Source organism: Pristiophorus japonicus, chromosome 11 (genome assembly GCF_044704955.1).
Source record: "Pristiophorus japonicus isolate sPriJap1 chromosome 11, sPriJap1.hap1, whole genome shotgun sequence".
NCBI classification, from domain to species: Eukaryota; Metazoa; Chordata; class Chondrichthyes; family Pristiophoridae; genus Pristiophorus; species Pristiophorus japonicus.
Genome location: NC_091987.1, coordinates 132478024 through 132504245, shown reverse-complemented (window position 1 = coordinate 132504245; position 26222 = coordinate 132478024). Strand labels below are relative to the sequence as shown.

General features: G+C 45.2%; 1 protein-coding gene across 9 annotated transcripts in view; it reads right to left on the bottom strand.

The window, feature by feature from the left end:
- LOC139276298 (zinc finger CCCH domain-containing protein 13-like) overlaps nt 1-26222 on the bottom strand; it is a 161112-nt gene that overhangs the window by 44258 nt on the left and 90632 nt on the right. For 8 of the 9 annotated variants that reach the window (XM_070894073.1, XM_070894072.1, XM_070894078.1 and 5 more), the window contains 3 exons: nt 24961-25058; nt 20101-21099; nt 15544-16005 (listed from right to left, as the gene is read on the bottom strand). In XM_070894073.1, the coding sequence (XP_070750174.1) occupies nt 15544-16005; nt 20101-21099; nt 24961-25058 (1559 nt within the window). Of the gene's footprint in view, nt 1-4202; nt 5134-15543; nt 16006-20100; nt 21100-24960; nt 25059-26222 lie in introns of those variants that run through there. The other variant, XM_070894080.1, reaches the window with a different exon arrangement.

The window sequence follows — 26222 nt, the reverse complement described above, 5'->3', positions numbered from 1 at the left end:
TGACCTCAAGCAAATTAAGAGGAAGAAATGGAAGTTTTTAAATTCCAAAACATAATTTTGTCAAGCAACTCCTTAGAGCTTGTACTGTTCCCCTGCTGTGACTATGCTACAAATTTACAATCCATTTAGAAATGCAGTATCAAGAATAATTTTTTATGTTTGTTTACTTCAGAGCCTTGGATTAAATGATGACCTAGAAGCAGCAAATGAACAGATCGGTACTTTCTGCAAATTACTGCGGATGCTGCTGAAAAGGTCATCAACCTGAAACGTTAACTGTTTTTCACTCTACGGATGCTGCATGACCTGCTGAATGTTTCCAGCATTTTCTGGTTTTATTTTTGTGCTTGCTACAAGTTTTATTAATCTAGCTCTAGCGCATGGAATTACATTGCCTTCAATGGGGCCCAAATTTGGCCCACCCGGTTTTTCGGCACACTCACGTGAGATGCGCCGACTTCCTAAGCTCAAAACGGTGCCAAAAAGATGTCCCTGGATTCTGCCCGCACTATTGACTCTCCCGGGGCTTGGCGCGACGTGGCAATTCAGAGCTAGGGCCCTGCGCGTGAAAGAGTGCCGGCAGCTGTCCGCATGCGTAGTAGAGCGTTCGCGCATGCGCAGTAGCGCCTGCCGATGATGGAGTGCTGCAGCCTGGGACCCGATGCGTCCCATCCCTATCCCAGGCCAAGTGGTCTGCCACACAGTGACGAGAGAAGCCTGCCTTCTTCTAAAGTACTTGATTCTTTTGTTGGCTGCCTGAATTGTATTCTACACACAACTTGAAGACTTGAGGATATTGCCATGCAAAGGTTCAGGTAGAATTTTTTATTTTGAAATCCATCTCAAAAGTTTGATTGGGGTGGGGTGGGGCGGGCTTGCTAACTGTGTAGCCAGTAATTTTAATGAGCTTACTCAAGACTTTCCTTAACCCTGTTGATGAAAATACCTTCCTACATAACAACATAAGAATTACAAGCAGGAGGTACTTCTATTTTTTATTGGGATATTTTGAAAAAATTATGTAAATATGTTTTGTCTCTTTACTTATTTTATTTTTATAGTTTAAGCTTCCATGAATGCCTCTGTTGTACAGTAAATTAACTTTGCGAAGTTTGTCATATGTCCTGTATAGCTGTTTGATTCTATTCACATTCTTTAGTCAAATCATTAAGTACCTACCTGCGCTGATTTCTTAACTCTCCACAAGGGTTTTCTGTGCGGCCACAAGTGGCCACATACGCTGGCCTAAGTTAGTTTGGAGTAACTATTAGCTGTCCAAAGTGGCTTAAATGGGCAAAACGGGCGTAGATGGCTGGTAACGCCCCATTTTGAATAAAACTAAACTAAAAAATAAAAATCCTAACTAACTCACTTACACTGGCGCAAATTGAATGTGTAAAATGGGGATTTTTAAGATACTTCAGAAAAATTAAGTTGCTCAAAAAAAACGGAGCAACTCCTGGGCAATTTTGGGCCCAACAAGTCTCTTTAATACGTCTCCACTAGAAGTAGAGAAGATGCTTTCGCTTGTGGGGGAGACCAAAACTAGGTCATAAATATAAGATAGCCATCAATAAATCCAATAGGCAATTCAGGAGAAAATTATTTTCCCAGCGAGTGGTGAGAATGTGGAACTCACTACCGGATGGAGTGGTTGAGGCAAATAGCTTAGATGCATTTAAGGGGAAGCTAAACACATGAAGGAGAAAGGAATAGAAGGTTATGCTGATAGGGTTAGATGAGAAGCTTGTGTGGAGCATAAACTCCAGCATGGATCAGCTGAGCCAAATAGAATATACAGCAATGAAACGGGCTATGTAAAGAAATACTCCAGAATAATTATGTGCAACATGAATGTCAAAATTTAACATATCAAATTATGCATTTAAAAAAAAAATGATACATGTAAAAAAAAATCCATTTTATTTTAATATATGCATCTGGTCTGATCAGAATTTTTTTATGAAGATGGTGCTTCTTTAAAAGTTACAGGCATTATAAAAATCCAGATACAATTTATCCATGTCACACTGCACTGTGTTTGATATTGATATGTCAAATTGATATCTAGCACTCTTCCAATTTTTTTTTCTCCTATTGAAGATTAGTATCCAGAATTAATGCTGTTTATAGGTAAGTAAGAGACTGATGAAACATCTGTGTCTCTTATACTCCTGGAATTTGGGCCCAAGTTTCAACTGGATTTGCTCCTATTTTTTTGGAGTAACTAGTTTTTTTTGAGTATCCTAGAAATTGCAATTCTCCACATTTAGTTTGCTCCAGTTTCAGTGAGTTGGTTTAGTTTAGTTTTAGTTCAGTTTTTTTTCCAAAAGGGGGCATGTCCAGCCATTTACACCTGTTTTGCAAGTTTGAACTGCGAAAGGTTACTCCAAACTAACTTAGAACGGAGTAAGTGTCCACTTTTGTACGCCACGAAAAACCTTGCGTAGAGTTAAGAAATCAGCGCAGCTAGCCAGAGGGGGGGAAAAGGAAGAGAGAATACTAAACACCTTCACTTTTAAAAATAAAGAACCATCATCAATAATGAATGATAAATCAATAACTAAAAAAAAATCAATAAATCAATAAATAAAAAAATTAAAAGTTCCTACCTCACATACTGCAGCAGCTATCCGTTCAGGAGCACCGGCAGCACACGCAGCCCTGCCTGCCTGATTAGGGCCCCGCTGCCGGAGAGGTGTCCATCAGGGCCCCGCTGCCAGAGAGGAGTTCGGGCGGGGCCTCGCCGCCGGAGAGGAGTTCGGGCGGGGCCTCGCCACCGGAGAGGAGTTCGGGCGTGGCCCCCACCGCCAGAGAGGTGTCCATCAGGGCCCCGCTGCCGGAGAGGAGTTCGGGCGGGGCCTCGCCGCCGGAGAGACCTCGCCGCCAGAGAGGAGTTCGGGCGTGGCCCCCGCCGCCTGAGAGGTATCCGTCGGGGCCCCCGCCGCTGGAGAGGAGTTCGGGCGGGCCCCCGCCGCCGGAGAGGTGTCCATCGGGGCCCCGCCGCCGGAGAGGTGTCCATCGGGGCCCCCGCCGCCGGAGAGGTGTCCATCGGGGCCCTCGCCGCTGGAGAAGAATTCGGGCGGGCCCCGCCGCCGGAGGGGTATCTGTCGGGGCCCCGCCGCCGGAGAAGAGTTCGAGCTGGCCCCGCCGCCGGAGGGGTATCTGTCGGGGCCCCGCCGCCGGAGAAGAGTTCGAGCGGGGCCCCGCCGCCGAAGAGTTCGAGCGGGGCCCCGCCGCCGGAGAGTTCGAGCGGGCCCAGTCGCCGGAGAGGTGTCCGGGCGGGGCCCAGCCGCCGGAGAGTTCGAGCGGGCCACGCCGCCGGAGAGGTGTTCGGGCGGGCCCTGCCGCCGGAGGGGTGTCCGGGCGGGGCCCCGCCACCGGAGTAGAGTTTGGGCGTGGACCCACCGGTGGAGAGGTATCCGTCGGGGCCCCCGCCGCCGGAGAGGAGTTCGGGTGGGCCCCCGCCGCCGGAGAGGAGTGCGGGCGGGCCCCCGCCGCCGGAGAGGTGTCCATCGGGGCCCCCGCCGCTGGAGAAGAATTCGGGCGGGCCCCGCCGCCGGACGGTTGTCTGTCGGGGCCCCGCTGCCGGAGAAGAGTTCGAGCGGGGCCCCGCCGCCGGAGAAGAGTTCGAGCGGGCCCAGTCGCCGGAGGGGTGTCCGGGCGTGGCCCCGCCACTGGAGTAGAGTTCGAGCGGGGCCCCGCCGCCGGAGAAGAGTTCGAGCGGGACCCGTCGCCGGAGAAGAGTTCGAGCGGGCCCCGCCGCCGAAGAGTTCGAGCGGGGCCCGCCGCCGGAGAAGAGTTCGAGCGGGGCCCTCCGCCGGAGAAGAATTCGAGCGGGGCCCGCCGCCGGAGGGATGTCCAGGCGGGGCCCCGTCGCCGGAGGGATGTCCGGGCGGGGCCCCGTCGCCGGAGGGATGTCCGGGCGGGGCCCCGTCGCCGGAGGGATGTCCGGGCGGGGCCCCGTCGCCGGAGGGATGTCCGGGCGGGGCCCCGTCGCCGGAGGGATGACCGGGCGGGGCCCCGTCGCCGGAGGGATGACCGGGCGGGGCCCCGTCGCCGGAGGGATGTCCGGGCGGGGCCCCGTCGCCGGAGGGATGTCCGGGCGGGGCCCCGTCGCCGGAGGGATGTCCGGGCGGGGCCCCGTCGCCGGAGGGATGTCCGGGCGGGGCCCCGCCACCGGAGGGGTGTTTGGGCGGGCCCCGCCGCCGGAGGGATGTCCGGGCGGGGCCCCGCCGCCGGAGAGGAGTTTGGGCGGGCCCCGCCGTCGGAGAGGAGTTTGGGCGGGCCCCGTCGCCAGAGTCGAGTTCGGGCGGGCCCCGCCGCCGGAGTAGAGTGCGGGCGGGCCCCGCCGCCGGAGAGGAGTTTGGGGGGGCCCCGCCGCCGGAGAGGAGTTTGGGCGGGCCCCGCCGCCGGAGAGGAGTTTGGGCGGGCCCCGCCGCCGGAGAGGAGTTTGGGCCGGCCCCGCCGCCGGAGTAGAGTTTGGGCCGGCCCCGTCGCCGGAGTAGAGTTCGGGCCGGCCCCGTCGCCGGAGTAGAGTTCGGGCGGGCCCCGTCGCCGGAGTAGAGTTTGGGCGGGCCCCTTCGCCGGAGTAGAGTTCGGGCAGGCCCCGCCGCCGGAGGGGTGTCCGGGCGGGGCCCCGTCGCCGGAGTAGAGTTTGGGCGGGCCCCGTCGCCGGAGTAGAGTTTGGGCGGGCCCCGTCGCCGGAGTAGAGTTCGGGCGGGGCCCCGCCGCCAGAGGGATGTCCGGGCGGGGCCCCGCCGCCAGAGGGATGTCCGGGCGGGCCCCGCCAACGGAGGGGTGTCTGGGCAGGTCCCGCCGAAGAGCTGGTCGGGCGGCCCCCATTGTGGAGGTGGTGTTCGTGCGGGCCGGCGAGTAGGCCTCAAGCTAAGAGCAGTGGTGGCGAGGCAAGGGACTGTGAGGCAGGCAGGCCACTCGGCCCAGGCTAGGGGCGGTGAACATAACGTCGTCCCTTCGGCCAGGGATAGTGTCGTCCGGAGACAGGACGCGCTAGGAGGGCCAGGAGCAACTGCGCAAGCGCGCAGAACCGCAGCTGCCGACAATCTTTTCGGCGCAGGGCTGTAGCTCCACCACCTGCTGTTGCTGCTGTGCTGCGCCGACTGGGATGGAGGCCTGCAGAAAGTCCAGAATACCGAGGTAATTATCTGGCGCAATTTTCATTCTACAAATTCAGCCTGTTATGCACAGTATTTCTGTCTTAGCAAATAGAAAGTTATATAAAACAGCCATCAATAAATGCTTAAGGAACCAGAATTAAGATACAACTACACAAAATTAAGTAATTGCAAATCAGTTTGTTGGGATTCATTTGGTGTCCATTTGCACCTGTATTTTTTTTTTGTTCAGTGAGTATTTTGCCGCACTGGCTATTGAGAGAATGTTTAACAAAGACTGGCCAGATGTCCCAATTAGATTGGAAAAAATTCCAATTTCTATATGGATGTTTGGACCCTTTTTCCTCACCTTCCTTCCAGGAAAGCTCAGTGCCCTTTTATTTTCACAGTTCCCTTTCTTCTGCACTGCACTCCCTTCTGCTATGGATAGGGAACTATCTGTAATTATTCTTATAAATAAGATACCAGTGATAAATCAATGGCAGGTGAAGTGTACAAGGTCTCCACAGTTGCCACATGGAATCCGTACAAGTTATTTGCTCTGGCTAGTAGAGGAGAATTGAACAAAGTATCTTGAGTCACTTTAGTGGTTGTTTCAGATAAGAAAACCAGAGGATGGGAGATGCAAACACATAAATTCCCATTTGAACTAGATTGTCTGTTTCTTGTGTTTCAAGCGTAAATTGGACTCCAAGGTAGAACATAAGAACATAAGAATTAGGAACAGGAGTAGGCCATCTAGCCCCTCGAGCCTGCTCCGCCATTCAATAAGATCATGGCCGATCTGGCCGTGGACTCAGCTCCACTTACCAGCCCGCTCCCCATAACCCTTAATTCCCTTATTAGTTAAAAATCTATCTATCTGTGACTTGAATACATTCAATGAGCTAGCCTCAACTGCTTCCTTGGGCAGAGAATTCCACAGATTCACAACCCTCTGGGAGAAGAAGTTCCTTCTCAACTCGGTTTTAAATTGGCTCCCCCGTATTTTGAGGCTGTGCCCCCTAGTTCTAGTCTCCCCGACCAGTGGAAACAACCTCTCTGCCTCTATCTTGTCTATACCTTTCATTATTTTAAATGTTTCTATAAGATTACCCCTCATCCTTCTGAACTCCAATGAGTAAAGACCCAGTCTACTCAATCTATCATCATAAGGTAACCCCCTCATCTCCGGAATCAGCCTAGTGAATCGTCTCTGTACCCTCTCCAAAGCCAGTATATCCTTCCTTAAGTAAGACGACCAAAACTGCACGCAGTACTCCAGGTGCGGCCTCACCAATACCCTATACAGTTGCAGAAGGACCTCCCTGCTTTTGTACTCCAACCCTCTCGCAATGAAGGCCAACATTCCATTTACCTTCCTGATTACCTGCTGCACCTGCAAACTAACTTTTTGGGATTCATGCACAAGGACCCCCAGGTCCCTCTGCACCGCAGCATGTTGTAATTTCTCCCCATTCAAATAGTATTCCCTTTTTTTGTTTTTTTTCCCCCCCAAGGTGGATGACCTCACACTTTCCGACATTGTATTTCATCTGCCAAACCTTAGCCCATTCGCTTAACCTATCTAAATCCCTTTGCAGCCTTTCTGTGTCCTCTACACAACCCGCTTTCCCACTAATCTTTGTCTCATCTGCAAATTTTGTTACACTACACTCTGTCCCCTCTTCCAGGTCATCTATGTATATTGTAAACAGTTGTGGTCCCAGCACCGATCCCTGTGGCACACCACTAACCACCGATTTCCAACCCGAAAAGGACCCATTTATCCCGACTCTCTGCTTTCTGTTAGCCAGCCAATTCTCTATCCATGCTAACACATTTCCACTGACCCCGCGTACCTTTATCTTCTGCAGTAACCTTTTGTGTGGCACCTTATCGAATGCCTTTTGAAAATCTAAATACACCACATCCATCGGTACACCTCTATCCACCATGCTCGTTGTATCCTCAAAGAATTCCAGTAAATTAGTTAAACATGATTTCCCCTTCATGAATCCATGTTGCGTCTGCTTGATTGCACTATTCCTATCTAGATGTCCCGCTATTTCTTTCTTAATGATAGTTTCAAGCATTTTCCCCACTACAGATGTTAAACTAACCGGCCTATAGTTACCTGCCTTTTGTCTGCCCCCTTTTTTAAACAGAGGCGTTACATTAGCTGCTTTCTAATCCGCTGGTACCTCCCCAGAGTCCAGAGAATTTTGGTAGATTATAACGAATGCATCTGCTATAACTTCCGCCATCTCTTTTAATACCCTGGGATGCATTTCATCAGGACCAGGGGACTTGTCTACCTCGAGTCCCATTAGCCTGTCCAGCACTACCCCCCTAGTGATCGTGATTGTCTCCAGGTCCTCTCTTCCCACATTCCTGTGACCAGCAATTTCTGGCATGGTTTCTGTGTCTTCCACTGTGAAGACCGAAGCAAAATAATTGTTTAAGGTCTCAGCCATTTCCACATTTCCCATTATTAAATCCCCCTTCTCATCTTCTAAGGGACCAACATTTACTTTAGTCACTATTTTCCGTTTTATATATCTGTAAAAGCTTTTACTATCCGTTTTTATGTTTTGCGCAAGTTTACCTTCGTAATCTATCTTTCCTTTCTTTATTGCTTTCTTAGTCATTCTTTGCTGTCAATTTTCCCAATCTTCTATTTTCCCACTAACCTTGGCCACCTTATATGCATTGGTTTTTAATTTGATACTCTCCTTAATTTCTCTGGTTATCCACGGCTGGTTATCCCTTCTCTTACAGCCCTTATTTTTCATTGGAATATATTTTTGTTGAGCACTATGAAAGAGCTCCTTAAAAGTCCTCCACTGTTCCTCAATTGTGCCACTGTTTAGTCTGTGTTTCCAGTCTACTTTAGCCAACTCTGCCCTCATCCCACTGTAGTCCCCTTTGCTTAAGCATAGTATGCTCGTTTGAGACACTACTTCCTCACCCTCAATCTGTATTACAAATTCAACTATACTGTGATCACTAGGAGTTTTTTTTTAGTGACCCCTTATTCTGAGACTATGCCCCCTAGTTCCAGATTCCCCCACAAAGGGAAACATCCTCTCTACAGCTACCCTGTCAAGCCCCCTCAGAATCTTATATGTTTTAATAAAATCACCTCTCATTCTTCTAAACTCCAATGAGTATAGGCCCAACCTGCTCAACCTTTCTTCATAAGACAACCCCTTCATCTCAGGAATCAACCTTGTGAACCTTTTATGAACTGCCTCCAATGCAAGTATATCCCTCCTTAAATAAGATGATTCAAATCCTCAATACTAGAATCATTCTCAAAGTTTTAAGTGTTCAGTAACAAAACTTCAAAATCTTGAAAAAGGACATGTTTGGCAAGAAGGTCTGTAGTATGGCAAGGCAGCAGAGCTTCTGCATGGTCACCTCTGCATCTGTATGCTGACAATCCCTGCTCTACCTCTCCATCATATCTCTTAAAAGACTTGGATTTATATAACGCCTTTCAGGACCACTGGACATTTCAAAGCACTTTACAGTCAATTAAGTACTTTTGGAGTCACTGTTGTAATTTGGGAAACACAGCAGGCCAATTTGCGCACAGCAAGCTCCCATAAAAAACAATGTGATAATGACCAGAAAATCTGCCTTTGTTATGTTGACTGAGGGATAAATATTGGCCAGGACAGCAGGGATAATTCCCCTGCTCTTCCTTGAAATAGTGCCATGGGATCTTTTACACCCAGCTGAGTGGGCAGCGGGGCCTCGGTTTAACGTCTCATCCGAAGGACGGCACCTCAGACAGTTCATACTCCTTCAGTACTGAACTGAAATGTCAGTCTCGATTATGTGCTCAAGTCTCTGAAGTGGGGCTTGAACCCACAAACTTCTGACTCAAGAGTGCAACCACTGAGCTAAGAACATAAGAAATAGAAGCAGGAGTAGGCCATCTGGCCCCTCGAGCCTGCTCCGCCATTCAATAAGATCATGGCTGATCTGATCTTGGATTCAGTTCCACTTCCCTGCCCATTCCCCATAACCATTTATTTCCTTATCGCTCAAAAATCTGTCTATCTACACCTTAAATATATTCAATGACCTAGCCTCCACAGCTCTCTGGGGGAAGAGAATTCCACAGATTTACAACCCTCCTCATCTCGGTTTTTAAATGGATGGCCCCTTATTCTATGACTATGTCCCCTTATTCTATGACTATGTCCCCTAGTTTTAGTTTCCCCTATGTGGAAATATCCACTCTGCATCCACCTTGTCGAGCCCCCTCATTATCTTATAAGTTCCGATAAGATAATTCGATAAGATCATTCTTCTGAACTCCAATGAGTATAGGCCCAACCTACTCAACCTATCTTCATAAGTCAATTCCCTCATCTCCGGAATCAACCGAGTGAACCTTCTCTGAACAGCCTCCAATGCAAGTATATCCTTCCTTAAATACGGAGACCAAAACTGTATGTAGTACTCCAGGTATGGCCTCACCAATAGCCTGTACAGTTGTAGCAGGACTTCTTTGCTTTTATACTCTATCCCCCTTGTAATAAAGGCCAACATTCCATTTGCCTTCCTGATCACTTGCTGTACCTGCATACTAACCTTTTGTGTTTCATGCACAAGGACCCCCAGGTCTCTCTGTACTGCAGCACTTTGCAATTATTCTCCATTTAAATTATAATTTGTTAAGGCAGACACCCAAGGCCAACAAGAAACGAAACAGGACTGTCCTCGCTCTCAGCTCTACTCTTTGCTCAGACTATAGATGGAATGACTGAGTAGAAGTACAAATCCAGGTGACAGATTACATGTGACTAGTAACACTCCCAGTTATCTTTTGAAATATCAAGGACTTCAACCTGCTCTCAAGCCACAAAAATTCGACCTTCACGTGTAGAATCTGTGTGCATTCAGAAACGTGCTGTGGATATTTAGGTGCCATTCACACTCTTGACTGTATAAAATGAATTAGTTCCCTGCCATTCTCTCCAAACTCATGGAGATGCAGCTGCCAGCCTAGATTGCTCCTGGCCAAACCACCTTCTTTACCTATTCCAAACACTACTAGTCACCATCCTGATATAGCAATTCTACAAAAGCAGGAAAGGGGTACTGAGGGAATGATCAGCCATGATATTGAATAGCGGTGCAGGCTCAAAGGGCCAAATGGCCTACTCCTGCACCTATTTTCTATGTTTCTATGTTAATATCTGTGGATGCATTTCCAAATTCCCGCAGATTGGCAAATGAGCACTAGTACGCCATAGTCTTCTGTAACTCTTCAAATTGAAGGGAAGAATTATAGACTGAAAAATGACCTCCATACAAAATCTCAGCCAACTCACATCTCTGGTGCAACAGGGAACTCCAGGAAGCATTTATCGTAAGTAGTTCCAAAAATTGGGATGAGAAGGGTATCAGACTTGAGAAAGTCCTCATCATAGTCAGATTGTGTCCTTGTAACAACTAGCTGACAAATTCCAGTTACCCAAAAGGACATGTTCCAGCACTTCCAAGACTATCTATCCTTTTTGTTCCCATTAATATCTTGAGAACTACAATTAAATCACCCCTTAATCTTCTAAATTCCAGGGAATACAACCCTAGTTTGTGTAATCTCTCCTTGTAATTTAACTTTTGGAGTAGAGGAATCATTCTGGTAAATCTATACTGCACTCCCTCAAAGGCCAATATATCCTTCCTAAGGTGTGGTACCCAGAACTGAACACAGTACTCCAGGTGTGGTCTAACCAGGGCTTTATATAGCTGTAGCAGAACTTCAAACCCTTAATATTCTCGTCCTCTGGGTATAAAGGCCAGCATTTTATTAGCCTTTTTGATTATTTCCTGTCCACGACATTTCATGATCTATGTACCTGGACCCCCAAGTCTCTGGATCTCCACTGTTTCTGGCTGTGCACCATTTAGAAAGTAATCCGATCTATTCCTTGTTAGTCCAAAGTGAGTGACCTCACATTTGCCTACATTGAAATCTACTTGCCATAGTTTTGACCATTCACTTAAACTATTATCACTTTGTAATTTTATGCTTCAATCTACACTGCTTAGCCGCCTATCTTTGTGTCATCGTCAAACTTGGATATGTGGCTCTTTATCCTGCCATCCAAGTCGTTAATAAATAGTGAATAGTTGAGGCCCCAACACAGATCCCTGTGGGACACCTCTAGTCACATCCTGCCAATTAGAGTACATGCCCATTATCCTTACTCTGTCTTCTGCTATGCAGCCAATTTCCGAACCTGGTAAATAATTTGCCCTCAGTTCTATGAGCTTTAAATGTTACTATCTTTAGTCTCTTTTAAGGACTTTATTGAATGCATTCTGGAAATCCATATAAATAACATCCATCGATATTCCCCTGTCCACTACTTTAGACACCTCTTCAAAAAAATTCAATTTAGAACTCAGCAGAGGAGGACAAAGGGTTTGATTAGGACAGGGAAAATGGAGTACGAGAAGAAGCTTGCAGGGAACATTAAGGCGGATTGCAAAAGTTTCTATAGGTATGTAAAGAGAAAAAGGTTGGTGAAGACAAACGTAGGTCCCCTGCAGTCAGAATCAGGGGAAGTCATAACGGGGAACAAAGAAATGGCGGATCAATTGAACAAGTACTTTGGTTCGGTATTCACTAAGGAGGATACAAACAACCTTCCGGATATAAAAGGGGTCAGAGGGTCTAGTAAGGAAGAGGAACTGAGGGAAATCTTTATTAGTCGGGAAATTGTGTTGGGGAAATTGATGGGATTGAAGGCCGATAAATCCCCAGGGCCTGATGGCCTGCATCCTAGAGTACTTAAGGAGGTGGCCTTGGAAATAGCGGATGCAGTGACAGTCATTTTCCAACATTCCATTGACTCTGGATCAGTTCCTATGGAGTGGAGGGTAGCCAATGTAACCCCACTTTTTAAAAAAGGAGGGAGAGAGAAAACAGGGAATTATAGACCGGTCAGCCTGACCTCAGTAGTGGGTAAAATGATGGAATCAATTATTAAGGATGTCATAGCAGTGCATCTGGAAAATGGTGACATGATAGGTCGAAGTCAGCATGGATTTGTGAAAGGGAAATCATGCTTGACAAATCTTCTGGAATTTTTTGAGGATGTTTCCAGTAAAGTGGACAAAGGAGAACCAGTTGATGTGGTATATTTGGACTTTCAGAAGGCTTTCGACAAGGTCCCACACAAGAGATTAATGTGCAAAGTTAAAGCACATGGGATTGGGGGTAGTGTGCTGACGTGGATTGAGAACTGGTTGTCAGACAGGAAGCAAAGAGTAGGAGTAAACGGGTACTTTTCAGAATGGCAGGCAGTGACTAGTGGAGTGCCGCAAGGTTCTGTGCTGGGGCCCCAGCTGTTTACATTGTACATTAATGATTTAGACGAGGGGATTAAATGCAGTATCTCCAAATTTGCGGATGATACTAAGTTGGGTGGCAGTGTGAGCTGCGAGGAGGATGCTATTAGGCTGCAGAGTGACTTGGATAGGTTAGGTGAGTGGGCAAATGCATGGCAGATGAAGTATAATGTGGATAAATGTGAGGTTATCCACTTTGGTGGTAAAAACAGAGAGACAGACTATTATCTGAATGGTGACAGATTAGGAAAAGGGAAGGTGCAACGAGACCTGGGTGTCATGGTACATCAGTCATTGAAGGTTGGCATGCAGGTACAGCAGGCGGTTAAGAAAGCAAATGGCATGTTGGCCTTCATAGCGAGGGGATTTGAATACAGGGGCAGGGAGGTGTTGCTACAGTTGTACAGGGCCTTGGTGAGGCCACACCTGGAGTATTGTGTACAGTTTTGGTCTCCTAACTTGAGGAAGGACATTCTTGCTATTGAGGGAGTGCAGCGAAGGTTCACCAGACTGATTCCCGGGATGGCGGGACTGACCTATCAAGAAAGATTGGATCAATTGGGCTTGTATTCACTGGAGTTCAGAAGAATGAGAGGGGACCTCATAGAAACGTTTAAAATTCTGACGGGTTTAGACAGGTTAGATGCAGAAAGAATGTTCCCAATGTTGGGGAGGTCCAGAACCAGGGGTCACAGTCTGAGGATAAGGGGTAAGCCATTTAGGACCGAGATGAGGAGAAACTTCTTCACCCAGAGAGTGGTGAACCTGTGGAATTCTCTACCACAGAAAGTAGTTGAGGCCAATTCACTAAATATATTCAAAAGGGAGTTAGATGAAGTCCTTACTACTCGGGGGATCAAGGGTTATGGCGAGAAAGCAGGAAGGGGGTACTGAAGTTTCATGTTCAGCCATGAACTCATTGAATGGCGGTGCAGGCTAGAAGGGCTGAATGGCCTGCTCCTGCACCTATTTTCTATGTTTCTATGTTTCTATCAGGCATGGCCTACCCTTTATAAATCCATTCTGGCTCTTTGCTCAGCTGAATTCCAACTTAAGACAAGAAAAGACAGCTCCCAAAAGGACCAGGCCCAACTACCCACTGCCAGACACCCTGATCTTCAAGCATATTAACATCTGTCAGATTCACTTCATATTTGTGACTCCTCAGAAACACAATGTAAACAAAATGTATTATTTGATTATTGATGAAGAAACCAATGCAAAAAGCTCTGGAAAATAGAATATTGAAAAAAATGGCTAGTACTTAACTGTGACTTCCTCGTCCTTGCCTGTAGCCTCTAACACACGTGACCACACCACCCTTGTCCAACACCCCACCTATGACAACCAGCTCACTGGGACTGCCATCCCCTTCATTCTATTCTAGCCTATCCAATCATAGCCAGAGTAGCTCCAGCAATGGCTAATCTTCCCTTCCCCACACTATTCACTATTACCTTTGGCGTCTCCAATGATCTATCCTTGCCCTCCTTCTCTTCTTCAACTACATACTGTCCATTGGCAACATTCATCTGAAGACATTGTGGGGGGGGGGGGGGGGGGGAAGAGAAGAGATCAGGTTCCACATGTACACTGACAACACCTATCGCTACCTTGCCATTGCCTCTCTTCTGCTTCTCAGTTGTTGCATTCCTGTCTGAAATATAGTCCAAGATGAGCCATAATTTCCTCCAGTTGGAAAACATTGGGAAAGTCAAAGCCATCATCTTCGGCCCGACACAAACTCCACACCCTCCCTACTGATTCCATCTCCTTCCCAGCTGTCCCCTCCAGACTCAACTATGCCACTGGTCCCTTGCCTGGCCTCCCATTCTTCTCTTTTCATAAACTTCAACAAATCCAAATCTATGCTGCCCCTATGCTATCCCACACCTAGCCCCACTCACCCATGTGATGGGCTGACCTACATTTGGTCTCGGTCCCTCAATGCCTCGTTTAAAATTCTTATGTCTTTAAATCCTTTCAAGACATTGTTCCTTCCTACCCTGTAACTTTCTCCAGTTCTACAACCCTTAGACAACTCAATGCTTCTCCTACTCCGGCCTCTTGTGCATCCTCCAATCCATTCGCCCCACTGACAGCTGTGCCTTCAGCTGTCTCGGCCATACATTCTGGAAAACTCTCTATCTCTTGCTATTCCTTTAAGGCTTTCCTTCAAGCACACCGCCTTAAACACCCTTCTTCAGCTTGGCATTTATTTTTGTCTGATTATGCTTCTGTGTAGCGCCTTGTGACTTTTTCTGCATTAAACGCACATATAAATGCAAGTTATTATTAGGATGCAGTTACAAAACTTTAAAAATATTCACATTTATTTGCCCTCCATTTCATTCTGTGAACAATAGAGCAAAATAGAGAGGCATTAGCTATCCTTTGGAGCAGCTCTGCACCATATCAGTGTTGGTGGAATTTGTTTGTTTCAAGACAAATGGCAAGCTGCCCTCCCAGGCCTCCACCAAAGCCACTCTATAACTAGCTATTAGAAGCTGCACAGAACAAGCGGTCTTCCCAAGCCTTCAATCATAGAACCTTACAGCACAAAAGAAAGCCATTCTGCCCATCGTAACTGTGTCGGCTCTTTGAAAGAGCTATTCAATTACTCCCATTCTCTTTCTTAGCCTATAGCCCTGCAACTTTCTCCTTTCAAGTAGTTATCCAATTCCCTTTTGAAAGTTACTATTGAATCTGCTTCCACCACCCTTTGAGGCAGTTCATTCCAGATCATAACTCGCTGCGTAAAAACATTCTCTTCATTTCACCTCTGGCCCTTTTGCCAATTAACTTAAATCTGTGTCCTCTGGTTACTGACATTTCTACCGGGGGAAACAGTTTCCCCCTATTTACTCTATCAAAAGCCTTCAATGTCACTCTATAACCAGCCACTAGAAGGTGCACAGAACAAGAGGTTGCATGATACTCCAATGATTTTCTCACTTATATAAATACATATGTATCTTCGATTAATGCTTGGTTCAGTTTAGATTTTTACACAAATTTTCTGTTCTGCAAGTAATTCTTCAAACACTACCTTCAATGCCATCAATGGGTTCATCAGCTTGGACCTCTTCATTCTCTGGCTCTTTCACCAGCTCCTTTACATCTCTTTCGCAGCTTATTACAGCTGCAGTTTCAACGTGCTCAGATTGTTTCTCAGGTTCTCTTCCTGGTCTCGATTCTACTCGGGGTTGTTCCAATATGGAAGGAGCTTCCACAGTTCGTTCTTTGTCTTTATCGGGCACTTCTGCTGGTGGTTTCTCTCTCTCCTTAATGACCTCTCTTCGCCGGTCCCTATTTCTGTCCCTGGTCTTAACCCAGTCCCGGTGCTCCCCATCCCGCTCCCATTCTCTTCTCTCTCGTCTTTCTCGATCTCGGTCATGTTCACTCTCCTGAAGCTTTTCTCTGCTCTCAAAGGACCCAGCCCTGGAACGCCCTTGTCGATCAGATTCAGGGGAGCTTCGTCTGGAACTATGACTCCTTGAATCTTGACGATCTATAAAACACATTAAGATCATATTACTCACTCAAATGAAAATAAACTTCTGGAAGTTTTTTTCCTCCATGAAATAGACTTATATTATTTATCAAAGGGATGGCACTAGCTTCTTTGACCAGCTACATGGTGACACCACCTGCTGTATTTTCCCAATTAATAGTTACACAAATAGTATATTTAGCAGTGAATCCATCAGACAAAACAGGTCCTTAAATAAAAAACAGAATAGCAGAGTCAATAAATAAATTTAGAAAACAAATGACATTCCTACCAAGAGTTTAATATATTTCAACTCCAGAATGCTCTGTGATACAAAGCCCTTTTAATTTAACTGGTGCGTCACAACATGACACTGTAAAGGTTTCTGCACTATCATGCTTAGGGTTGTGGAGATAGGGGTCTGCCATACCATCATTTCCTACTGATGGTATGCCATCATTTGGCATCTCTGAACATTGAACACCAAAATAAAAAATGGACAGGTCAACATTCTAAATGGACTAGACCAAAGGGAGACAATAATGTTCCAGTGGTAGGGCATGTAAGTGGTGGGATCATCCCTCTAGTGTTGGAATGTAGTGTCTGCAACAGGTGCTCCAACTTCAGAAAAAGCACGCGCCCGATGAAGAGTTAAACTCGCCATCCAGTGCCCACTAGATTATATCCTCAATTCCAGAAATATACCTCCGACTGCACTATATTAATTTTTCTATTTTCCGCACGAGCAACCTTAATTCAGCATAACTGACATTAAATTGGCAATCTCACTCTGAGAAGGCAGGTGTACAAAATCGAAAAATGTCATAAGCAAGGGATGTTCTTCTGAGGTTTGAGATGAGACATATATATCGTAGAGCAAAGTAACGGGAGTTTTTAAACCAGGTCCTAATCTGGAAGTGCTTGATCTGTGAGATGGAAATAGTTATATTAGCCAGCACAAACATTCTTAATTTTGATGAGAAATAAGTAATTGAAAAAAAAATCAATATTTGATTTGAGAAATTCTTTTAAAATCATCGCCTAGTAAGTCCTGGAAACATAATGTAGACAATTTCCAAATAACCCAATGTCAAAAAAAGCCAAAAGACTGATGAAGGAAGATTCTTCATGAAGTTTGGTTAAAACCATTTCTGCTGGCAAATCATTCCATGAGACTGAGACTAAGTTGGAAAGGAAAAAAAGACATGGCATTATTATTATTTTTTTTTAAATCGGGCAGCATCTTTTGGAACCTTGCAATAAATCCAAACACTCTCATTTTCAAGAAGAATGCAATATGCGACAAGGGAGAACACTGATACAAGTCATGTTTTAACCCAAATTCCATTTTTTTTTTCTTTTGCCAATTTTCTCTGAAGGCATTGACTCCTTACTGGGATACATACAGGTAACAGACAGCCTTTGATACCTCGTGCAAGTGGCTTTCATTTATGTGTCAGCCGTCAGTGAGCAAAAGCAGGCTATTCGATCACGGGAAGGCACCAAAATCTTGTAGGCATGCAGTAGATGGGCTTCCTTTGATCTATGTGCCAGATCCAGGAACAATAAAGGAGATGGATTTTTGGCAAAAAGGGCCAGAAGGTTCTGGCCGACACTAATTTGTCACTGCTGGAGAGGATTCAGTCTCACTGGGCATGTCTCTTTCCCAAATCCCTGCACATAAAACCTGCAGTTAGTAATGAGTAAACCTGGTATGTGGCATTAGACCTGGACAACAACAACTTTTATTTACATAGCGCCTTTAACGTACTAAAATGTCCCAAGGCATTGTTATAAGATAAAACAAATAAATTTGACACCGAGCCACATAAGGAGTTAGGTCAGATGACCAAAAGCTTGGTCAAAGAGGTAGATTTTAAGGAGCGTCTTAAAGGAGGAAAGAGAGGCAGAGAGATTTAGGGAGTGAGTTCCAGAGCTTTGGGCCCAAGCAGCTGAAGGCACGGCCACCGATGGTTGAGCAGTTATATTGAGGGATGCTCAAATGGGTAAAATTTGAGAAGCACAGACATCTCGTGGAGTTGTGAGGCTGAAAGAGATTATAGAGATAGGGAGGGATTTGTAAACAAGGATGAGAATTTTGAAATTGCACCGTTGCTTAACCCGGGGCCAATGTAGATCAGCGAGCACAGAATACCCAGAACATTAAGGTGGTTGGCATGCGCTATATAAATAAAAGTTGTTGTTGTCCAGATCTAATGCCACATACCAGGTTTACTCATTGCTAACTGCAGGTTTTATGTGCAGGGGTTTGGGAAAGAGACATGCCCGGTTAGACTGAATCCTCTCCAGCAGTGACAAATTAGTGTAGGCCAGAACCTTCTGGCCCTTTTTGCAAGAATCCTTCCACCATGCTGAAAATAAATGATCATGTAGTTGATGAGGAAATTCAGACCTGGGATAATAGCTGCTACAAGGTATTACCTGGAGGGTGGATATAAGAACACATGTAATAAATGGGCGCCAGAGAGGCAAGCAAGCTGCTGCTGAAACTTATGGTGGAATCAGCATTCAATGCATTATGATGTGTCCATGCTGGGATTAGGAGGGATTAGGAGATTCACTCATATTCTACAGCAAATTGTGCTGTACTCCAAGCCACTTGTGAGGAGATCCTAGTATGTTGTTCGCCGAGCAAGAACTCAAACCTACATTTCTTAGTTGCCCAATAAGGAATAAATGATTATCCTTCTTTGGGAGGGGAGTGGAGGAGTGAGGTAAGTTATAAATCTTTGCGATTGAGCTTGCTCCAAGATGAAATCTAATAATGGAAGATTGAATTGAGTCAACTCTTTGTGGTAGACCCCATCATCCAATATCTGAGCGAGAAAAATCCAGAGTACTCTCAGGCATGTTTGATGACTCACCAGTCAGCTTAACTCACCAACAGGACCTTAAAGTAGTAGCCCTGTCACTAGTGGCTGGAATTCTTCCTATTGACCTCCAGCTAACTTTGGAAACCAAAGCCCTAATGGATAGCATAATCCTGGCTGGAAAAGCAGCAGAAACACAATTCACATTCTATATTGGTAGGATATATGTGTCCGTTGGCTGAAGTCGAGTAGTACCACCTGAATACATCTGGGGCCCCTAAGCCTTGGCTGTGGTCAACATACTCCCAAACTCTCTGGACTTATATTTGTAAGATGTGTCCTTGTGGTGCGAGAGTGAGCACTCCATGTCAGGCGAGCATAAGCTTTGCCTGCTGGACTTCTCAGTACCTTGGTTTGGAAATTCTTAAGCATGGTGATGCGTTTGTATGCACATTGGACATCCAACTGAATAACAGTCTTCATTTGATATTCACATATACATCTCCAGCAAGGTGTCACTGGATGGTAATCAGGACCAGGGGAAATGTAGCAAATTTTCAGCTGGGTTGTTGAAGCCAAGACTAGTTTCCTTATGGGGATCAACAAGTAGCAATGGTGACGAAACCTGGGATCGTCCTGCTCTGTGTGGCTCAGCTTCTCTCTAGTTTAACTAAGTTACTGAGATGAAAGTTAGTGCTCAAACAGACAACTAAAAATATCACCTATTCATTTTTAATTCTACCTACAGTATTCTATGTTGTACAGCGGAACCTCCTTTATAATGGATAATCAAGAATATCCAAATATTTGGTTTGACACTTATGGTGCAGCGATATCCTAGGGCATGGGAATGAAGCCAAGTACAATACAAATTACATTAAATGGTTTTAATCTCGACAGGATTGTCAGGTTGGATTTATATCAACCATAAGGAGATTGGTATGTATGTGCAACGAGGCGTTATCTTGCTCAAGGCTTTGGAAATTTTACTGTACAATAGAATTATTAATACTTTTAATAAATACTAACATTTGTGTTGTAATAATGGAATCGACCCTTTCCACTATCCTCATGCATTCATTGTACAGATTTACTCAGGATCCTGGCTAAAATAGACCACTAATTCAGGAATGGTAAAGCTATCTCCAGTTTTGTGCAGGTTTCTTTACATGCAATTTTTTCACTCTGTCGCAACTATTGTGTGTTAAAGGGTATCAGTCTACTCTGTATACTTCAACACTGTGCATGCTAACACATCAAGGGAAGGTCAAAATCTTACTACCTGAGGAGGTGCTGCGGCTGGGTTCCCCACGTTTGAGCTGATCTATTCGGGATTTCCGTTCACCAGGCTCGATGCCTCTATACTTCTGTCCATCTCTCGAAGCTCCGTGCTGCAATTTCCTTCCACCATTCTGGTCATCTCCGCTGCGATGTGTAGACTCATTGGACGGTGATCGTAAACGACTTGAAGTCCGGCTACGATTGCTGCCAAGGCTGCTACTTCGTTTGTGCTCATCGGTTTTACGTGGACGATCTTCTGCCACGGTAGGAGGTTTCTCCACCTTGCTTCTATGACCTTTCCTTCGAGATTCATCAATGCTCTTGTCAGAAATTATACTTTCCTCGCGATCTGGCACATCTCCATCTGACCAGTCACTAAAAACCACTTCACCTCCTCCCTGGGCATTTCCTTCAGTGCTTTTCTCAGACACTTCTTCTACAGATTCTTCCTTCAGTGTTACAGGTGGAGTCCTGGGACCCTTCCACTTTTTGGCTTGTGGGACCACTTCCTCATCAGAAGGCTCTGAATCACCCTTAGAGCGTTTTCGTTTTTTATCAGCATTTTTCTTCTTTGGAGGTTTCCTGGGTGACAAAACTAAAGTTTCCTCTATTGCAGGCTCTGGAATGTATTTTTCAGATCCATAGTCTTCATCCCTTTTGTTTTTCTTTTGAGACTTTCGCTGTCCTTTAGCTTTTTTCTTACCAAAATCATGTAGTGCTACAGGTACTTCCCTATCCTCAGCAGCATGGTGAGCAGTGCTATCTGACTCTCTGCCCCGTGAGCTCTCAACAGTATCAGCAATATGCTCCCTTTGCTTGTCCCCTGAAGCAACCCTTTCTCTCATTGTATGGTCTTCACGCCTCCTTGTGCTTTCCTTTTTATCTGACTTTCTGTCATCCTCTTTCCAGATGCTTGTCCTGTCTTCAATGACACGTAGAGGACTGAGAGAGCGAGAATCTTGCGGGCGTACAACCTGACTTAACAACCGATGCTTTTCACCTGAAACACCAAAAGCATTTTGTTCAGAAACTGCCGAGACATTAAAACATTATCATCCACTTCCGCTGCATTTGCACATTGCTCCCACAAAACCTTAATGTATAAAATTTAATTTTATTTATCTTTTTACTACACTCTTCTTGGCTCACAGGTCCAAAGGCGCCCTGTGGAAATATATTTCAATAGAAAGCAAGATTCAATTTATTAATTTAACTTATTTTGATCATTTTAGTGCATTTATGTGCTGCGAGAGTCTGGGACACCCCAAAGCAGGGCCAGTTGAATATAGAGAGCTTTTTAGAAAGACTTAACGATTGATTCCAGAATCAGACACTGCCAGCACAGAGCAGAATTCATAGGGACCACTCTATGGAAAATCACGGGCAGACAGAGCCTGATTAATTTAAGCAGACTAAAAATCAGGTACTGCAGGTCTGCAATTTCCTGACGAGCATTCCCAGTGACTCTTACTGAGTGCCTGCACAAGCATTTCTGCCTAATCACTAATAAATCCCCCAAAAATTCAAAAGAAACTTCTTAACCTAGAGAACGGTTAGAAAGTGGAACTTGCTGCCACATGGAATGGTTGAAACTAATAGGATTGATACCTGTAAGGGGAAGCTAGATAAGTATAGGAGGGTGAAAGGAATAAAAGTATATGCTGATAGGGTTAGATGAAGCAGGGTGGGAGGCGGTTCATGTGAAGCATAAACACAGGCATGGACCAGCTGGGTCAAATGGCCTATTTCTGCCCTGTAAATTCTGAGAGAGATGGTGCTCCCACAGGACCTAAAGGATGCAACCATCATCAAAACATACAAAAATAAAGAAGGGAAGTCAGACTGCGGTACAGGTTAGGGCATCTCATGTCTATCTACAGCTGGCAAGATTTTTCTCAATCGCCTGCTTCTGAATATAGTGGAAAGGAGATGTGGATAGAGAACTGGTTGGCAGACAGGGAGCAAAGAGTAGGAATAAAGGGGTCCTTTTCAGAATGGCAGGCAGTGATTAGTGGGGTACCGCAAGGTTCAGTACTGGGACCCCAGCTATTTACAATATACATTAATGATTTGGACAAAGGAATTGAATGTAATATCTCCAAGTTTGCAGATGACACTAAGCTGGGTGGCAGTGAGAGCTGTGAGGAGGACGGTAAGAGGCTGCAGGGTGACTTGGACTGGTTAGGTGAATGGGCAAATGCATGGCAGATGCAGTATAATGTAGATACATGTGAGGTTATCCACTTTGGTGGCAAAAACAGGGAGGCAGATTATTATCTGAATGGTGACAGATTAGGAAAAGGGGAGGTGCAACGAGACCTAGGTGTCATGGTACATCAGTCATTGAAAGTTGGCATGCAGGTACACAGCAGGCGATGAAGGCGGCCAAATGGCATGTTGGCCTTCATAGCGAGTGGATTTGATTATAGGAGCAGGGAGGTCTTACTGCAGTTGTACAGGGCCTTGGTGGGGCCACACCTTGAATATTGTGTACAGTTTTAGTCTCCTAATCTGAGGAAGGACATTCTTGCTATTGAGGGAGTGCAGCGATGGTTCACCAGACTGATTCCCGGGATGGCAGGACTGACATATGAAGAAAGACTGGATCGACTGGGCTTACATTCACTGGCATTTAGAAGAATGAGAGAGGATCTCATAGAAACATATAAAATTCTGACGGGATTGGACAGGTTAGATGCAGGAAGAATGTTCCCGATGTTGGGGAAACCCAGAAGCAGGGGTCACAGTCTAAAGATAAGGGGTAAGCTATTTAGGACCGAGATGAGGAGAAACTTCTTCACTCAGAGAATTGTGAACCTGTGGAATTCTCTACCACAGAAAGTTGTTGAGGCCAATTTGTTAAGATATATTCAAAAGGGAGTTAGATGTAACCCTTACGGCTAAAGGGATCAAGGGGTATGGAGAGAAAGCAGGAATGGGGTACTGAAGTTACATGATTAGCCACAATCATATTGAATGGTGGTGCAGGCTTGAAGGGCTTACTCCTGCACCCATTTTCTATGTTTCTGGAATTGCAATGCAGCTTCAGGACTAACCCAGGAATCACAGACATAATCTCTGTTGCTCACCAAATTCAGAAGTGCAGGGAGCAAAATCAAGACTTGTATATAGGCATTTATTGACATGAAAGCTTTCGACAGAGTCAATCATGCTGGACGTGAGATTTATGAAGAAATGTTGTTGTCCGGAGAAGCTCTTGTCGGTTCCGAAACAACTCCACGATGGAATGTGTGGCAGAGTGTGCACTGACTCTCCTCTGTCTAAATTGTTCAGTTTTGGATGGTGTGAAGCAAGAATATGTACTGGGGCATGGCTCTATATGCACTTGTTTTGTTTTTGCAGCTAAGAGTTTGGATATGAATCCGCACAATGGGGAAACTCTTCAATCTATCAAGGTTGCGAGCATCAACTATGTTTGAGATTTGAGAAACAGGGTTTCTTCTCTAAACAATACCGTGGGAGATCTACCGCAGAGAGTTGTTGATGCCAGTTCATTAGACAAAGGGGTACTGAGGTGAATGATCAGCCATGATCTTATTGAATGGTGGTGCAGGCTCGAAGGGCCGAATGGCCTACTCCTGCACCTATTTTCTATGTTTCTAACTAGCTTGTAATTAAATAGTGCAATTTTAAACTTGAAAAAATTATATTTAATAGAAGTTGTTGTTCACTCTTAAAAACCTCCCGCGTGACTAAATAATTTGAACCATTTCTAAGTCAATTCTCCCCAGCTGTCACACAGATATGACACAATGGACAAATTCAGCAACACTGCCATATGGCCAATTATTTTCACAGGCACCTGCCAAATGGCAGTTTAAACATTTTTACCCCTGGCTGTGCATAGTGTACACTCGCCTCTCCACGACAACAGCTTTCCATACCTGTGAAGTCACAGGAATGAAGACCTCCATGAGTTGGTCAGGGCAGCAGAATGAATATGCAGGAAACCGGCTCTGCTGAGACTGACCAACATGAAAGATTATGCTGCATTGAGCTATCTGAGGACAAGGTTTCGGGAGCAAATTTAAAGGCAGGGAAATGGCATATTATTAAAAGTCACCCGAGCAATGAGACAAGGGGATTACTGCAGTGTTGCGTATTACATACAACCTTGCAAAGCAAAAATCAGTCCCAATGAGCTGTGACAGATCGACATGAGCCAGATTTCTGTCTGTTTCCCCACTGGATTATAGAACCTCAGGGAGGCACAATGGATGCTTCCCCACAGGGCGGGAAGGAAGAGTGCAGGGTTAGGTTATCTATGGCCCTTGCAGTGGCTAAAGGTTAACATTGAGAGCGCCCTTAAAAAAGAACTCCATCCAGCCTGTCTGTGTAGGTAGATAAGATGAAAGACATTAGTAGTGATGAAAACTGCGTAATAATTTTTTTTTAAAAAGCAGACTTTCTGCAATCAAGACAGAGCTATAAAATGCTTCATTCTTTTCTGCAGTGTAACCACTGCTTTGCATGCCTACAAAGGTTCATTTGTTTAAGAGGAATGCAATCCTACTTAGTAAATGATAAATTTCAAAATTCACTAAATACAAAATCCCAGCACATACACATGCTGAGCAGTTCACAGCTATGCCATTTGCAATACTATTATTTCTCATGGAAGATAAATGAGTAAGGAAGAATACATTTTCTTATGAATAACAATCACCCACAAATTAACTTACAAAACCTCCTGCAATTTCATATCAAGTATTGAAGAGGTTGCAGTGACTACAGCCTATCACAGAACATAGTGTACAGAATATGTAGTGCTCATTGATTCATCACCACTTTATAACTTGAAAACACTAGGTTATAGTAAATGATTACATGCTAGACGTACTTTTTTCATCACTACTGTTGTAGGTATCGCTATCAGGAGATTCTTCACGGGCACGCTTTGCTGACGGACTGAGACTGCTTTCAGTTCGAGGTCGCTTTCTGGTAGAAAGAAAATCAGAATAAATCAGCATTATGGACATGATGGATGCACAGCAACTTGCAAGGTTCAGTTTTATAGCCACTTTTGAGTCAATGGGATGCAGTTCCGGGTACATGTTGGCACAAAAGTGACTCAGCAGTCAGGTATTGATCCCAACGCCCAGACATGCTAATGCCAGGAGGTGGAAGACCTCTTCAGGAGGCTGCATCACACCAGTTTGAGCTACAGAAAATTATTGTTGCTGATATTATTTATAAAATACGGGGATCTCGGAGTACAAATACACAAATAGCTAAAAGTTGCGACACAGGTTAGCAAGGCCATAATAAAAGCAAACCAAGCACTAGGGTTTATTTCTAGATGTATAGAATTGAAAGGTAGGGAAGTTATGCTAAACCTTGGTTAGACCACACTTACGAGTACTGCGTACAGTTCTGGTCATCATATTATAAAAAGGAATATAGAGACACTGGAGAGAGTGCAGAAAAGATTGGCCAGGATGATACCAGAAATGCAAGGGTATACATATCGGGAAAAGATGAACAGGCTGGGTCTCTGTTCTCTTGAAAAAAAAGGCTGAGGGGTGACCTAATAGAGGACGTTAAAATTATGAAAGGTTTTTTGAAAGAGTGGATAGAGAGAGAATGTGTCCACTTGTGGGGAAGAGCATAACTAGAGGCCATCAATATAAGATAGTCACCCAAGAGTCCTATAAGGAATTCAGAAGAAAATTCTTTACCCAAGGAGTGGTGAGAATGTGGTGTGGTTGAAGTGAATAGCATAAATGTATTTAAAGGGAGGCTAGACAAGCATATGAGGGAGAAGGGAATGGAGGGTTATGTTGATAGATTTGGATGAGGAAAGACGGGAGAAAGTTCGAGTGGAGCATGAACTGGTTGGGCCGAATGGTCCGTTTCTGTGCCGTATATTCTATGTAACCCTATGTATATTGTCTGAGCATCGATCCATGATTCATTTAAGGCATTACTGTAACAATTTTAACTCACAATAAGCAACCATTTCTGTAATCAAAAACCTTGCACATGATCCACAGTTAAAGGTTTTTCATAACCAGTTGCAAGACAATCTCATCCATCTGACAGATTTCATTATATACTAGCCCGTTTACGCACAAATTAATAAGTCACGTTAACAAATTCAAT